The sequence below is a fragment of the Hydra vulgaris genome, chromosome 15 (genome assembly GCF_038396675.1).
Source record: "Hydra vulgaris chromosome 15, alternate assembly HydraT2T_AEP".
NCBI lineage: Eukaryota > Metazoa > Cnidaria > Hydrozoa > Anthoathecata > Hydridae > Hydra > Hydra vulgaris.
In genome coordinates this window covers 2,783,817-2,802,276 of record NC_088934.1, presented here as the reverse complement: position 1 = coordinate 2,802,276, position 18,460 = coordinate 2,783,817, and the positions used below count along the sequence as shown (strand labels likewise).

At 28.7% G+C, this 18,460-nt stretch overlaps 1 protein-coding gene across 1 annotated transcript; it reads right to left on the bottom strand.

Moving 5' to 3' along the window:
* Window positions 1–14,496: 14,496 nt before the first annotated feature.
* Window positions 14,497–17,274, bottom strand: LOC136091309 (uncharacterized). The gene is made up of 3 exons (XM_065818713.1): window positions 15,466–17,274; window positions 14,984–15,292; window positions 14,497–14,764 (listed from the first exon to the last, which is right to left on the bottom strand). The coding sequence occupies exons 1-3, from the start codon at window positions 15,509–15,511 to the stop codon at window positions 14,616–14,618; spliced, it is 504 nt and encodes a 167-aa protein (XP_065674785.1). The 5' UTR covers window positions 15,512–17,274; the 3' UTR covers window positions 14,497–14,615.
* Window positions 17,275–18,460: the final 1,186 nt, after the last annotated feature.

Here is an 18,460-nt window from a genome sequence, read left to right as displayed (position 1 = left end):
TTTTAATGGGATGACAAGTTATTCGTGGATGCAAAAAAAAGATGACGCAGAGAATGACCAAAAAGGTTGTCTATATGATCCTGGTTCTTGTTCTTATAATTAACAGATTTTAAATTCAGTATTTGACATTTTTATTTGGTAAAATTATTATTGTAATATTTAAATGCTTTTATCTCAAATTGTCAATTTTCAACCTTCCGGCCATCCTATCTCATTAACCCTATGTTAGATTTTTCAACCTCCCGGCCATCCTCTCTCATTAACCGTATGTTAGATTTTTCAACCTCCCGGCCATCCTATCTCATTAACCGTATGTTAGATTTGCATAAAATTTTCACTAAATATTCATTGCATCTAGTTGTACAATTAGAATTAAAAGTTTTACAATACTGTTTGGAGTTTTTGATTATAGAAGATTTAGATTTTGATTTATAGAAGATTTGGCGTATTTGAAAAAATGCATTTTTTCAAATATGCCATTTTGAAAAACTCAGCATAACTTAAATGCTTTGTTTTTTAAAACAGTTTAAGTTTAGTTTGTAAATTACTATATTGTTAATCATAAGCCAAAAAATCATATCCTATATGCTTTCGGTTTCTGAGACAGAATGGCCCGGGTAGCATAAACATTTTTGGATGTCTGCCATTTAACTTGATAGCCATGGCTACTAATGAATTTATCATGCATTAATTAAAATCCGGTTATATAGTTGTCTCTCAGATTTTACTTGGTTTTTTGCTAAAACAAATTTTTTATACAAATTTTCTTGAGGGATCTTATACCTTAAATCACGTCTCAAGTCTTTGAACTTATCGTACTTACAATTTAGTTTTATTAAACAGTAAACTTCTTCAAATATTTTATATTTACAAATTTAATTGTAATTGCTTTGTTACTTTTTTTCATTATTAGAAATTGATCCCTGTCCCTGACGTTTTTCCTTACAACCCTACTCATGATCCTTTAAATGGTAATTCAACAGTTACTACATGTTGTTACATCATTATCGCTTTCATCTTTCAAAATGATGACTAGAGCTATCTTTTTAAGCTTTTTTAATGTTCATTGCAATGATGTCCTCTCGTTTTATTAGTTTTAATTTTTTTTTTAACAATTCTTTGTCCAAGCTTTTTATTCTTTCCTCATATTTATGCTTTTTTTTTATGTCGAATATATAGTTTTATTTTAAATTAAAACTATGTAATATTCCTGCTCTTTTTTTTTCTTATTTATAACCTCCAAAGACATTATCAATACTCTTGCTTTGCGAAAATATATTTTTTCCTGTTTTCACATACGTGGATTCTAATAGAAAATTTAAAAAATTTACAAAAAAAATTTGGTCCCAAATGGGTTAAAATTACTGAAAACCAAACTTTTTTCCCCACTATGAGCATTTTTAAGCAATATTGTTAATGTGGTTTTTAATAACTCACATTTATGGGTTTTTTTTAATACCCTTCAATTTTTAATTCACCAACCTTCGGTTGTTTTTAAATAAAAATAACTAAAGGTTTATGAAAAAAATCTTTTGTTCCAAGCTCTAATACATATATATTGTCGCAAAAAAATAATTTTGTATTTTGTTCACAAATGATTTTGTCAGAATTGTTATGTAAAGTTAATTAAATTTCAACATTAACACAGTTTTATATAGTGATTGAAACAAGGTATTAAAAATGTATTTAAAACACATTAAAACTACTTTTATTTTAAATGATACAAGGTATATAAACTTTTACTCTAACACTATTTTTTTTTGCATTTTGAAACAATTTTAAATCGTTTTTTTTTTTTAAATAATAGCATAGAAAGTTGATAAAGGTTACGTGTAAAAGTGCGTTTTATGTGCCTAAGTTGCGTGGTAAAGTACATTTTGCAGAAAAAATCAATCTGTATATGAAGTGTGGATTTCCAAAAGGGTGTAAGTGCCAAAATTAAGATTTTACAGGAGGTAATAAAAGCTTCTTTTTCTTTAGAATGACTTATGACTTACACAACAAGTTTAGCGCGTATTTAAGACACTATGAGCAGTAGTATCGCTCCCATCTTTTGAAAAATGAGAATCAGTGGCACCTACAACCTATCTAAGCAGTAAACTAAAAATGAGGGACTTTGGCACTTACACTTTTTTAGAATGCACTCTTTATACATAAAAGTTTTAATTATGACGTTTATATCATTTAAATTGATGGAATCATATTTATGAATCTAAAAACCCTATTAATTGCAGACAAGCAATTTCTTATTTCATAAAAAGTAATAATATTTCTTGAGTAAACAAGGTTTTACTTGTGTAAGAGGAGCCAGGGTCGTCCCGTTGGACAGCAACTAATACAACAAATAATATCAGAAATAATATTTTGCATTATTTAAAATATATAATTCCATAAAGAAGCATCATTCTTCAAACTTTTCTGATGGTTTTTGCCTTGAGATAACTTTTTAAGACTGATTTTAGGGTGCAATTTAATAACGTTTGATGTTGCGCTCAGGTGTGGTCAAGCCATAAATCTTAACTGAAAAGCAGCATTAATGTATACATTGAATATCTTTAACGCAAAATTAAATACAAGGTCTCATGTAAATCTGGGTATGATACAGATACTGATTCGAAATCTAAAGGCTATCACTCTTTTTCTGACAATAACATGTTTGTGAACAATGGCTGAGGAGAATTAAAAGAGAAAATTTTGTTCCTACAAAAAACAGCTACGTTTTCTCCTTACAATTTATACAAATTGACTTTAAAAATGCAAGCTCTGATTCTAGCAAAAGTTGCAAGCGAACTTGTATGGAAAAAAATTTAGAAAGGAAGGTATTAAGACCTGAAGCTGTAACATCAGCATTTTCATCTTTGCTAAGTTTAATTATAGTAACACCAGTGCTTCGTTCAACTATTTTTACTTTTTCCACATCTCGTTAAATCATGGAAAATAATGTAATAATAAACGATTTAGAAACTTTCCAATCTAAAAATGTTGTTAAAACATTTGAAGAACATACTAAAAAGGTTGCAATTTTACACCATTTTAATTTCCTAACAGTAGTTACTTGTCCATTGACATCATATATTGAAATAAGAAGAAGAAATATAAAAACTTATTTTTCATACTTGCGTTTTTTCAAAGTATTTTTTAAAAAAACCCCTTCAAATGCGCAACATTTTTTTTAACACTTATCTTTACACAAGCAAAAAAACACTAGGCTGTACTAGGCTGCACATGTGATCATGTGTAAAAGGATGATTCAAGTAAGAGAAGATTTATTATTAGTATTTATGCATGCAAAGGTTTTTATTAATGTAAAAAAAAGAGTTTAGTTTAGGAAAGAGAAGTTAGCTTGTTTACGAGAAAAAGGGATTTTTAACCTTTTTTTGTCTTGAAAGCGAGAAAACTACATTGTCTAGCACTTTTAGTTTTAATGTCGTCTAAATAACTTTTCTAAAACGCCGTTTTCATCTAAAAAATTGTACTTTAAATATGTCAAATGTGTTTTGTATTTAAATAACGCCTACAAAATGAAAAAACAGTTATTTAATGATGAAAAATAGACCTTTCATACACCCTAATAATAATATTTTAGATTAAAACAACAGATAGCACGACACAAAGAGATTCTCCAAGCCTCAAAATTATGATTTTATGATGAAAATGCTTTGCAGCTACATTACTAAGGTGTCCAGAATAAGGAGAAATTGGGGAAAAGTCAAAGACTCCAATCAACCTGAGGAGGCCAAAAGGCTCCTGTTGTATAGATCAAGATTGGTGATGACATCATACATTAGTATGATGTATGTCATTACCTAGATTCTTATATATATAAAAATATGTTAATAAAGTTCAATTTTATTGAACATTATTTATTTATATTCACAATATCAATAAATTTAAGTACATAAAATAAATAAAAATCACGAAAATGTCTTAACAACCCATGACCACACCTACCTGTGCGATCATAACCATTCCCGGAGTCAAAATATATACAGATTTAATTTACCTGATATCAATTACATACAACATGAACCATTTAATTGAAAAACTATCGGGAAACTCAAAGACCACCCTTGACCACCCCTAAAATGATCACCTAAGCGGTCATAACCACTCGTGAAGACCAAATATGTCCAGTTTTAAATTCCCTTACCACAATTACCAACATTTATACATACAAAATGTACCATTTAATTGAAAAACATCTTTACATCTCAGGACAGCCCTTGACCTCCACTAAAATGACCGTTTGTGTGGTCATTACTACTCCGAAATTAAAATGGAGTCCAAAAATCAAATCCTTGGCCCCTAAAACCTCTATAAAAGTGTATCATATGTCTAGATTTAACCCATAAATAGTTTTGCCATTTTTAGACAATTCGTGCCCACTGTGCAGTGCAAAAACAGCCTTATTCAATGTAGTTTAGGCGAGATAGTAAAACTTAAATAAAAAACTTTTCTAAAAACTGCGTCACCATTTTCATGATGACACCCAAGATGAGTTTGCAAAGACAATGGCTTAAAACTAAAACATTTTAACATAATTATTTTAAACCATTGCCGTAGGCTAGAACAATTAAATGAGAGCGAAAAACTTTTGCACCAGGATCGAAAGTTAAAAATGCAACAATGGAGCATTCACATTAAATAATAATTCACACTAAATAGTTATCATAAATAATTTAATCAACAAATATATAAGAATATAAGGTAAAAAGCTTAACCACACACATAAGATTAGACCACAACAACAATGACTGAAATCCAACTGAGACAAATCATAGGATCAGAAGTGAGAAATTTAAAAAGACAATGAATAAAATAATAAATGCAATAATAAAATATATACATTTTTGGCGCGACCGTTTGTTCATAACCAAAATTGAACTAAATATAAAAACACAAAACCAAACATTCAAAAAATAAACTATTTTTAATAGTAAAGTAGGCGTTTGAAACGTTTAAAAGACGTTCAAAAGACGTCTTTTTTATGTCTTGTGCCCACTGGATAATAATGGCAAAGTAATAAAATAATAATTAGACAACTGTGAAGATTAGCTACAACTAAAAGAAGCAGTACATAGAAGCAAAAATAACTATTTTAAATGGAAAAAATTTAGAAATTGAGTTTTATTCAATTTCTGAACCTACTCAATATTTCTGTCAGAACAAAAATAACTTTTCTATATTAAATGTAAACATAAGAAGTATTAACAAAAACCTTTGATATCTTAAACTCTTATTGCATCAGCAAAAACGACGAATTTCAAATAATTTGTATCACTGAAACTTGGCTTAAAACCAACGGAAAAATTCAAATTTTGAATTAGGTAATAACGAATCAGTAAAGAATTACGTATCAGTTCACCAACCGCGTCAGTACCAACCAGGTACTACAGTGTATCGCTTTATACAAGCTAGGTGGACAAAAGTCATATCAAGAAATCAACTAACTGATAATATTTTCACAATAACAGTTCCGCATTGGTAATAACTTGCGGTGTTAATTATGAAAAACATTTCAGAGCAATGAGTCATAAGCAATTAAAAAGACATTAAAATGTAATTCCAATTTTGAAAAAATTTAGTTCAAATTTACAGCGTTTGCAATACGATTAATCAGGAATTACAGAAAGCAATCATTTTAATGCAACGATGGATTTTACTTTAGAGGGTAAATACTATTTAATTACATTAAATATTTTATTCAAAAGAGAAGCAATATGTGTTAAAACTTGATTTGAAAAACTGCGCTAAAATTGTAAAATCTTTTTATGTTTTTAATTTTGAAACCTATACAACTTTTTGTATCCACATGTATCCAAGCTAATTTTTTAACAGTGTATAGCTAAAGTCCTAAGGTGTACAACGATGTAAAAATTTTCACCACATAAATCCACAATTTTTTGTTATTAAATTTCTTTTAGATCATGTGCGCTCTTTTTCAAAAATGGAGTTATTTGAAGAATGGCGAAGACATAATCAAGAAGAAAGAAATTCTCTTTTATTAGATTTTATTTTGCAAAGATTTTGTGTTACTGATGTAACTAATGTGACTAGAGATTCTGAGAGGTCTTTGCAGTTAAAAATTTCATGTATAGCTTCAAAATTCGCAATAAAATGGTCAGAAGCATATATGATGATGGACCGTTTTTTAAACAAAAATAAAATTTGGTTAGAGGGAGCAGATGTAGAATTTGAAATAAGTATACATCAGCAATGCACTTTTTCACCAACTGGAGGAATTCAAGGATGGCCCAAAAAGAACTTTGAAGACTCGTCGTTTAAAACCAAAAAACGAAGGCTGGAAAACTTAGTAAAATTGCAAAGTGCAACTGAATTGACTACAGCTGCTGAAATAGCATGTTGTGCGTCGGGGCACAGAAACCAAGCTACTTTAATCAGAAAAAGTCTAGAATCATCAGAAAAAATAAATTCAAAAGACTTTATTTGTGGTGGTAGGCAGTTGAATCGTGACGAGGCATTAGCTTATTACGTTGAGTCTAAATGTACAAGTCATTCTTATAAACAGACGAGAAAGTGGTCTTTGAAGGCAGGGCATATAGTATTTCCATCTTATTATAGTCTATGCAAGTCAAAAAAGTTATGTTATCCATTAGATGAACATATTTTTATTACAGAAACACGTGCCGAAATTAACCTACAAGCTATACTTGATAAAACTACTGAACGCTTATTTGAAGCCAAATGCGAAGTTCTTAAAAATATTACTTTTAATACGCCATTAACATTATTAAGCATATGGGGATGTGATGGGAGCTCAGGTCACAGCACATATAAACAAAGATTTACAAACTCTGATCCTACTGATGAGTTTCTGTTTGTATTTTCATTTGTTCCGTTGAGACTGAGTGACGGCCAAAATATTATTTGGCAAAATCCACGTCCTTCATCTACACTTTATTGCCGACCAATCAAATTTATTTTTTCAAAAGAAACAAATCTTTTAACTAAAAAAGAAACTAACCAAGTTTTAAAAGAAGTATCTCAACTTGTCCTAACATCTATAAGACTCGGTGAACTTCAAATTACTGTTAAACACGACCTAATACTATCAATGATTGATGGAAAAGTTTGCAATGCTTTGACTGACACAAGTTCCCAACAAAAATGTTACATATGTGGTGCGACTCCTAAAATGATGAACGGTGAAATAAAAGACTTAGTTGTTAAAAAAGAACATTATAGCTTTGGTCTATCTACTTTGCATGCGTGGATTCGTTTTTTTGAGTGCATGTTACACATTAGCTATCGTTTAGATTTAAAAAAGTGGCAAGCTAGAAGCGAAGAAGATAAAGCTAGTGTCCAAAAACGCTCAGAAGACATCAAACAAAAATTTAAAAAGCATATGGGACTTATTGTAGATAAACCAAAACCTGACTTTGGGAATACAAATGATGGGAACACAGCTCGCAGGTTTTTTTTGAAGCCAGAGTTAAGTGGAGAAATTACTGGTTTAGACGTCAATCTTATTAAAAATTTCAGTATTTTATTAAGAACACTTTCCTCTGGCTTTGATATTAACTATTGTGCATTTGAAAAATTTTGTTCTGAAACCAAAACTCTTTATATTAATTTATATCCGTGGTACTATATGCCTGTTACTGTGCACAAAATACTTGTACATAGCACGGAAGTTATAAAAACATGCCTTCTTCCGATTGGACAACTATCGGAAGAGTCTCAAGAAGCCCGCAGTAAAGATTTTCGTCGATTCCGCGAACACCATACAAGAAAAAATTCACGTATTTGCACAAATATAGATTTGCTCAATATGCTTTTGGTAACATCAGATCCTGTAATCAACTTACATAGAGAATTAACATGTAAGAAAACTGGTAAATTACCGTTGGAAGTTTTGAATTTAATTGTCCCACCTATAATACCACCACAGCTTGTTGAAAATAGAATTATGTGTGACGATGAAGATTATTTAGGGTCCGATTCTTCGGATAGTGAAAACAACAATGATTCATCCGATGATAATTAATAGTTAATAAATAAAGTTTTTTTTTAAGTTATTAGCTTAATTTTAGCGAGTAAATTTTTATTTTAGGAAAAATTTTATTACATAATTTAGTGCTGAAATTAAGTATTTATTTTTACTACTTATTTAACTTTTTCATTACTAAAATTTTTTTAAACTTAAAAATAATCAAAAATCGCCTTTTTGACATTAAAATTAAAAAAATTACTTTTTATAGTAAAATTGTCTTTTTGGCGCCCCTTTGAGCTTTCGCGCCAGGGATAATTTCCCCTTTGCCCTCCCCTGGCTACCCTACCGCGTAACTAATCAATAATACACCAAATTATTGTTAACTTTATTCTTAGGAGTTAAATTACAGAACAAAATATTTTTGTCCACCTAGCTTATATGAAGCGATACTTTGTGCGCTGGTGGTGGTGTTAGTACTTTTGTCCACAAATCGATTAACTTTATTTTACGTAATGATCTTAATGTTAATGAAACAGATTGTGAGTCGTTGTGTATAGAAATTATAAACAAAACTACCAAAAATATTGTAATTAATTCTATTTATAGACAATCATCTGGTAGTTTTAGAAAACTTATTTAAGCAGTTTTTTAACCAAAACTAGTTTAACACGGAAACATGTTTATTAAGTTGGTGATTTTAGCTTAAATTTTGCTTAATTATGCTTCAAATAAAAATATGATTACTTTCTAGATACTCTAACCCAATATAACCTAATACCAACAATAAATAAAATATATATCAAAGAGACTAAGACTACATCGTCATTACTTGATAATATAGTTACTAACAATTTTCAAAACTATCGTTTAGGAACGGGCGTTATCAAAACTGATTTAACAGATCACTTTCCAATATTCTTAATTACTGATAACATTACCCAAAATAATCCCCCCTCGAACTCTACAATTTTAACGCGACAGATCAATGAAAACTCCTTATTGTATTTTTGAACTCTTTTATCAGAAGACATCGATTTGAATTTTATTTTAAAAAATAGTTCATATGCATTATCACCAATAATGCATATGAACTATTTTTGCGCAATTCTGTAAACAGTATGACGTAGCATTTCCAGTTAAAAAAATAATTACAAAAACCAAGTCTTATTTAAACCCCTGGGTGACCAAGAGACTAATAAAATCGTCTAAAAAAAACAAAAACTTTATGTTAAATATTTAAGGTTATGCCTTAAATATTTAACATAAAGTTTTTGTTTAACCTATAAATGAAATAAACTACAAAAACTTATTTGAAAAAAAAAAAACTGCTCTAAAAAAATTTATTATGCAAAGTTGCTGGAAAAATACTAACGGCGACACTAAAAAAACGTGGAATATAATCAAACAAATAATTGGTAAAAATAAATGTGTAAAAAATAATCTCCTCCAAAAGCTTTTAATTGACGGGGAAATGATTTATAATTAAAAATATAGCTGAAAAACTAGACTTATTTTTTCTTGAAGTTAGCGAATAAAATTCCGCCAAGCACCATAGAGTTTGAATCTTATATTAAACCGTGTAATACTATTATGGAAGAATCTAATTTAAATGTTAAACAGTTTGCTGTACAGTAAACAATTTGGGTTTAAAAAAGATAATTCAACTAACCATGCGGTAATCGAAGTGATTAATCATGTATCAGATGCATTCAATAATGACTATTTTACCTTAGGACTATTTTTATTGATCTGTCAAAAGCCTTTGACACAGTTCACCATAAGATACTTATAAAAAAACTGGAACTCTATGGAGTAAAAAATAAAAACTTACTTTGGTTTGAAGATTACATGGCGAACAGGTCTCAATATATTATTTATAAGAAAAAGTGAAAAAGAAAAACACATTACATGTGGTGTACCCCAAGGTTCAATCTTAGGACCATTATTATTTTTATTGTATATAAATGATTTATACTTAGCATTTTTTAAATAGTAGTGGTGCAGCGGTAGAGCGCTCGCTTCATAAGCGAGAGGTTCCGAGTTCGATTCCTGCCACGTCCCTGGTATTACCGCGCTCAACTTGTTTCTTCGCGCAGCGGCCTTGTTCGTCAAGGTTCGTGTTTCGGAGTTAAAGAGTTGAGAGAGGGTTATAACCACAAGTAGCCTCCTCATCTGTAGTGGCCTTCTCGGCCTTGGGGAGGTGAATTATAAAAAAAAATAAAAAATTAAAAATAAAAAAAATGTTATATTATTTGCAGACGACTCCAATTTTTTTTATTCCAACAAAAACATAAAAGTTCTCTTTAAAATATTTAATGAAGAACTATTAAAAATAAACGTGTGGTTTACAAGTAATAGGCTTTCGTTAAATGTAGAAAAAACTAAAATTATTTTATTCTCCGAACCTAGTAAAGGTGATGATGTTCCTCTAAAATTACCTAATCTTTTAATCAATAAAACATTTATTAAAAGGAAACCAATCATTAATTTTTTAGGAGTAATACTAGATGAAAATTTGTCATGGAAACCACATATAAAATACATAGAAAATAAAATCTCAATAAATATTTCCATATTATATAAAGCTAAACCATATCTTAACACTGCTTCCTTGAAAAAGATATACTTTTCATTTATTCATAGTTTTATCTCTTACTGTAATATTGTTTGGGGTAGTACTAATTATAGTAAATTAAAAAAACTTTATAGTAAGCAAAAAGATGCATGCAGGATTGTATTTGGTGCACACAGAAATTTTCATTGCGAACCTCTTTTAAGGAAGCTTGATGCTCTAAGTAAATATAAACTTAATATACACCAAGTACTACAATTCATGTTTAAAATAAAACATGGGCTTTCTCCTATTGTATTTCAGCCTTACTTTAGTGAAATCTCGCACAAGTTTCCAACTTAATTTTTAATTAACAACTTTATTGTATCAAAAACTTATTTAAAACTAAGTTCTTACCAAATCCAAAACCGTGGACCGTTTCTATGGAAACACCTTTTAAAATTTATTACAAAAAAAATAATATTCAAAATATCTCTTTGAAACAATTCAGGAAAGAATCTAGGAGTCTCTTATTACAAAATGACTTTGATTTAAAATATCTCTTTTAAAATGAATACATAAAAAAAAATAGTTATTGACACTACTTCACTTTTGTTGCAGTTTTATTTTTATTTAATTTTTTTTTGTTAAAAAACTTTAATACTTTTATGTTGTTGTTAATCTTTGATACATTGCGTTATATTTCAACACTAATATTTATATTATATTAATATTTATATTGTAACTAACGTGTGTAAAATTCTTATTATGTACTTAGCTACTTTTCATTTTTGTATATAAACTGACGATTTTTTCAATGTAAATGGGGCTCGATGATAAGACAGTTTATTTCTTCTGCTTGCTCCAGCTCTCTTATTTATTAACACGATTTATTTCATTGTAAATTTTAATATAGGTTAATAAAAATTATAATAAAAAAAAAAAAAGCAACAGTATTAGAAGCAATACATAGTAACATAAAACCTTTTAATAAATACCTTAGGGTAACAAGATCTATTGTTTTGAACCACCAGCCAAGATGTAAGCTACTATCAAATCCCCTCCATTTGCAAGACTTTAAAATGAGGCAAAGTTCAAAATGACACTAAACAAAATTAAAATTGCAATAATGGTTCATGTGCACTGTAGGCTTGACCAGTAAATGAATTATAAGAAATCAACCAGCTAAGATCAGTTTTATAATTGTTTTGAACCACAATACATAGTAGACAAACACAGTTTAACCAAAAAAAAAAAAATTCTATATAAAATGATACAAAACCATTATTTAACTAAATTAAAAAACAAAAAACAGAACATTTAGTTTAAACGATTAACCATTAATGGAATAGTTAGATACGTTATCAACTAAGAACAAGCACTAGTGAATAAAACACATAATTTACACTAAATACTAGACCACCTAGTCAACGACCAAAAATCAACAAGACAAAACATATTAACTAAATAAATCAAAAGGGCTAAAATGGTACATTCACACTGACAACTAAACCATTTATATTATAGTCAGAAGTTTGGCCTACAAAAAATAAAATTATAAAAGTTAAAAGTTATAAACAATTAGGCAAGATATAGATTTAATGGTATAGAGCATTCTTACTAAAGGCTCAAATAATTTATAATTATAAATTAATTCAAGAAATATCAGTTTTATAGTTAATGTTTCAAATGATTAGGAAAGATATTAAAACACAATTAAGTTTTTTTTGTCTTCGCCAACCTAATAGCTTTACTTTCAAAAAGGATAATATAAAGGATACGCGACCGCCGAAAGCCGTCACTTTGCATGAAACAGCAACCCCCTGTTATGCGCCCTTCCATATCAAAATTTCCCTATATTATTGATGAAGGATCTTTTTTTTTTTTAAGTACCTTCTTTTCATTTGGCACCCCTTGAATATGTGCCGCCGGGGACAAACTGTCCCTTTCGCTCTCCCCCCTCCTCTTGGCAGCCCTGAAAAGATACCTAGGTTTTAAAATCAAGGGAGAGGAAAACTAACATGTTATAAAATCAAAGTGCAATAAATGATGAAGAAATTAAGCAATTTTACTGTTGGAATTAACTATAAAGTAACCGAATATAAAGTATAACAGGAATTAAAACTCTAAACTAAGACCCAAAACTTGACCACATTGGTTCAAAACCACGAGCAACAAAGCATAAAAACGTAAAATTCTTTCAAATTTTTTGCTGCAAGATATTAATTCCAGAGGTACAGAACGTCCGTTGGATGCTTTAAAAACATTATAAAGACTTTCAATGGCTATTATGCGTTGTACAGACGTCTTACAAACGTCTATGACCGCTGGTTTAAAATACAATGATTAATTGGTACTTCAAAGTCTATGCACTCAGCAAGCTCATATTCAATTAAAATTAATGTCAATCCAAAAAGACATTGTTTTGTCATTGTTGATCACGGATAAATTTTTATAATCTTTAGTCTACTGAAACTTTTCTCATCATAAGTAGATGTAAAAGAATGAGTCAAGTCAATTTTGTAGAATATAGGCTAGTTAAGCAAACACGATGTCATTTATTTCTTTATTAAGAATGGATGTACGTCTTTCATTTGTAATTCAATCGTAATTGCTGAAGATATTGATGCATACACACTTTTGAAAGCAGCGAGTAGGTTTCAATTAGAAAGGGGCGCCAAACGGGTTTTTTCCGAAAACATATTCAACACAAAAAAACAAATCTAAATTACTGCTGAATGTTGAGATCAGTTACTTCTAAATGTTTTGTTTTTCTCTTTCAAAAAATTAAAGCCGTTTACCGTTTGCAAAGTTGTTATAGTTTTATAAAAATCTGTCATTGCACGTCACAGTAGTTTTGATACATCGAACTATGTTAAAAATCCAGAAAACGAAATGTCACCATTTTTTTTTTTGCCCACTGTTGTAAAAAAGTAAAATGACATCTAGCAATCTAGATTTCATGACCCAGAAAAATTCTTTGGGGGTATGATTGTACTATTGTTGGTGGTTACTGAGATATAAGTCCCTAAATCTGGTTACTTCGTCCGCGGAAAAAATATCCATTTTCAAATTTACATAAAAATCGGATTAAAACTTCATTTTTTATAACATTTACTTTCATCCACCAATTAAATTTTGATAGGCGGTGTTGAATAAGTTGTCTAAGAAAGAAAATTAAAAAAAAAATAAAAATAAAAAAATAAAAAATAAAAATAAAAGCCAAAGGTTGTTTTTTTTATGTTCAAAAAAGAACAAGTTAACTGTATCAAAAAATTTTAAAAAATTGAAATTTTTCTACAAAGTATTTGATAAAGATCTGGTAAAAAGCTTGAGCATTCGTTGTTCAAGCCATTTTTTATAGATTTGGCATCTGAATTAACAAAAAATATACCAAATTAACCAAAAAACTACGAGGAGAACAGCAAGACTGTTTGCTTCTTGTGTGTTGGCAAGGCTAGTCTTTTTTTAACCAACTTAATTGCAGAAAAAATGAAACAAATTCTGAAGCAGTCAATTGACTTTAATGATCTAAAAGTCCCAACTGGCGTTGCCAGTTCCAACCCTTGAAAGTTTGAGGAGGGATAGGTTCAAACTCAATCACAGCTATTTGAATTTTCCACTTTCAAAGTCCGTCCTGTTACAAAAGATTCAGTTTAGTTTTCTCAGTTGGCAAAGCAAAGCACAGTTCTCCATATCTAGTCTTGATAACCCAGAAACCTCAAGCAAACCAGAACTCAGTTGAAAGAGGATGTGTTCAATGCTTTTTAATTGTTGGCAAAGGTCTTCCACATAATTGCTTAGTGTCTACCTTGCAAAGGTTCGTCACAGTTCGTCTTAGTAGACCTGAGGGAATAGGAAGGCACCCTATTTCAGTTCTTCCAGGTAACATTGTGTTAGATATTTTAAGTTTTAGCTTCATATTTCAAGTCTATGTAAAATTAATTTGATAGTTAAAAAATTAATTTGATAGTTAAAAAAGAAATCAACGTTTTATAAAAAAATCATTTGTTTATAAGTTTTACAAATTATACTGTTTAATAATATAAAAAAGTCATTATTGTCAAAAATATTAAACTCCAATGCTCATATTTAATATTTAACAAAATATCAATATGGATGAAGTGATTTCCACAGGAGTTTTCTTAATTTATATGGTAGATAGCTGCGAATTCTCGGATAACAAACTGTTCTACATTTCGGTTTTGAATTTTTATTCTGAAGGCTTTTAATGCAGAATCGATAACAACGTCGTTTACCTAAAAAAAACTGCTAAACTCAGAACAACAAATAACAGTATCTAAATAATAACAGTTAATCAAATAAACAGCAACGTTTAATTAACTAAGTAATAACGGTTAATTAGATAAATAATAACGTCTAACTAAAAGAATTTTGATAACTGTTAAACAGATTATAAAGAAAAAGAAAAAAGCATTTTCTGAAGCCTCCTATAACATCTACCTTTTATGACTTACCTCTACGTCTAATGACCTTCTTTTTTTTTGGTGTTGCAGTTGTGAAAACAATTGGGGGTTGCGTTTCGGCTTCAGTTGTAGGGGCGACAGTTTGTGAAGGCATATTTTTTGCATTTGTTGCAGCCAACAGTTCGGCTACTGGATCTTCTAAACTTTCATTTAATAATTCTTCTTCCGTTTTATCTGAGTCTGAAATATCATTATCTTCATTTTCGTCTCTAAAGACTTCATCGCGATATCTTGATCTAAGTAGATCGGCAAGATCTTCTTCATTTTCTTCTTCATTTAGATCATTTTTATGCCGATATGCTAAAATAAATCAAAGTTAACAAAAATTTCAAAGTTAAAGGTCGAAAAATAAAGGATATATACAAAAAATATAACGTATATAAAATATAAAAATCTATATAAAGATTGAATATAGAAAATGTTTTAAAATTTAGTATTTTCGTACTAAAACATTTAAAACAAAAAATACTAACCAATTACTAAAGGTGCAAGAAGACAGAACAACAGAACAGCTTTCATTTTTTATCCTATGATTTAAAAATATTGTTAAATTTAAGATTGATTCAAAAAAAGTTTTAGACTTTTTTTGAATCAATTAATATTTTTAGATAAAAAATTGAACAAATTAATATTTTTCAGATAAAAAATATTAATATGTTATTCCAAAATTTGTTATTCCTGCCAGAGAGAATTATTCAAAAATTTCTATTGTTTTTTATTTAATTCGTTTTCTAAACTGTCCTGAATTCTTTCTTAAGTCTTTAGCTTTTGAAAATATTATTGATAACTTTCTTTTTATACGTGTGTCAAGTGATCTTATATGTGTCAATATTTCGTTTCGAAACTCCTTTCCAGGGATATTATTTTTGCAATGATTATTTAATGTGGAAATTTTCTGCAAATAACAAATTAAACTTGGTTACGACAAAAAAATTTTTTCACATGACAGTTTAAATAAACAAAGAAATCTGATCCTTATATATGATTTGCAAGTATTTACAACACCATTTATTTTACAAAGTTAAAATTTTGTGTTTCTGTTTTTCTATATTTTTTATGCAATTTTAGAAATTTTAGAACAAGAGTCTGCTGGTGCAAACGGCTCTTTAACAGTAGTTAAACATAACAGTATTTTTTGCCATTAATTCTTTTAATAAAATATTTAATGTTTAAAAATAATATTTGCGGTTCATAAAAATATTTTAGACTTACAGAAAAAACTAAAAAACTTATTTAAAATTTCTACTTTACATTTTATATATACATTTTTTTTATTATTTTTTCAATTATATTTTTATATTTACTTTATTTTAAGCAGAACTGTGAATGATGTTTTGTAGAAAATGAGTTTTATCATTATAAGTTATAAATTTTAAGAATTAGGTTTTAAAAAGCATCTTAGTTTAAAAATAAAAAATAAAAATTTATAAACAACAATAAAAAATGTAATAAAAATGATGTAAAAAAAGAACAAACAACTGAATTATAAATAAAAATGGCGCCATGACTAAGCAGTTTACGGAACAATATTCATAAACATTTAGTTTTAAGAAAACCGTGGGTGGTTTATAGTTTACATATGTGTTAATATTTTATTGCGAATGTGAGCGAATTCTGATAATTTATTAAACAAACAAAAAGGTAAGATTTTTCAGACCAAATAAATTTCATAACGAACTTTAAATTACGATATTCATTTTATCTACTAAACCCAAAAGTATATAAATTATTAAAGTATAAAAAACCAAAAGTATAAAAATTATTGTGGACTAATGTGGATTTAAAAACGTGGGCAGACGTAAGTAATCATGTGATTGGAATTTTAAACGACGCAAAAATTATATTTATACTTAAAATATCGCGGGATGGTAGATTAACATGTAAAAATTTATAAAAATGATTTTAGTGTAAATATAAAAAAAGTATAAAAATAATACATCAAACTTTACTTTATATCACCCAATGTTTTATTTGCTTTGAAATAATTTAAAATTATAACTGAAATTACGAGCTTTAAAAACCTTTGGTATGTATAAAAGCGTATGAACGCGTTTTGCGCGAACAATTTACGTGTAAGTATTTTTTTTATAGTCAATTTTTTTTTAGAATAAAAAACATTTGTATACAAAACATTTGTAAAACAATTCTCTAGAACTCGCATCAACTTTATTGCTTATAAATATAAACCATTAAACTGTGCGTTACTTGCAAACCTTAAGCAACCTTCTGATAAAGGACATAATCTAATCAATATAACCAAGTACGATTAAATTAATTATCAAATAATCAAATACAATTAAATTAATTGTTGAACACGGATCAATAAATGGAAAAAATTGATTATTCATTGTCAGTTACTACAGCAAGTTTGAATATATCGTAACTTAGTTGCCGCATCAAAAAATGATATTTTTGAAAAATGTTTTCATTTTTAATAAATCAGCATCCTGTTTACCACTACTTTGATTACCAAAAAAATTAAATCACTTACCATACCTTTTTAGTCCGTTTTGTTAGCTTTTAAGGCTATCAGTTTCTGAAATTTACCTAGAAACGCTCTTAGTTACCCTTCAAAAGGTTTAAAAGTAAGACATATGAGTCACTAAATTTAATTCCTATGAGGATAAAAAATCTCATCTTTCCAATTACTAAAGCTTTATTGACTGAAGAGCTATTGGAGAAGATTATGCATGTTAAAACCTAAAATGCAAACGCGGCTTTAAATGCAATAATATCAAAATCAAAATCTTTGTTGAAATAAAAGCGATAAATGGGTAGCAGTTCAGCAACACATTTTAATAATGGCAAAAATGTCATCCTTGGCAACTTAGAAAATTTCGGATTGACAGAAACAGTTTTGCACCAAACTGCAAAGAAGCTAGATATTTCACGTGTAAAACGACCAAAAAGCTACTGATAATATAAAAAAAACGAAGAAAATCCATCAGAGTAAAGCAGAAGAACTTCAGTGACATTTTGAAAATAAAAAGAACCCAAAGAGACTTTTTAAAAAAAAAGAAAAGAAAAAGAACCCATAGAATCTCCTATGCTACCAGGGGCGGATCTAGGGTGTCGCCACTGATGCGCTTGCGACAGTCTTTTTGCACCGCTAAATATAAGTGTATCTCTTTTGCACTTTTTGCCTTAATAAAAACTTGAATAGAAATTTGAATCCGAGATTTGAAAAAAATCAAATATTTTAATTACTTAATGCAAACTCGATTTTATTTAATCTCTATAGTTACTTATTCGTTTCTTAAACAAAATTTCCTGTGTTTTGGAACAACTGATGCAATTGTTCTTCACTATAACAAGTGCGATTAATTAAATAAAAATATTTTACCGATTAACCAATCATATTTGTACATTTTTACAAACTTTTCCGATCACTTTGTAGCAAGTGTCGCGAAACTTGTTGCAATTGTTCTCTAAATCAAAAAGTGATTGGTTAAAAAACGGTTTAAACCA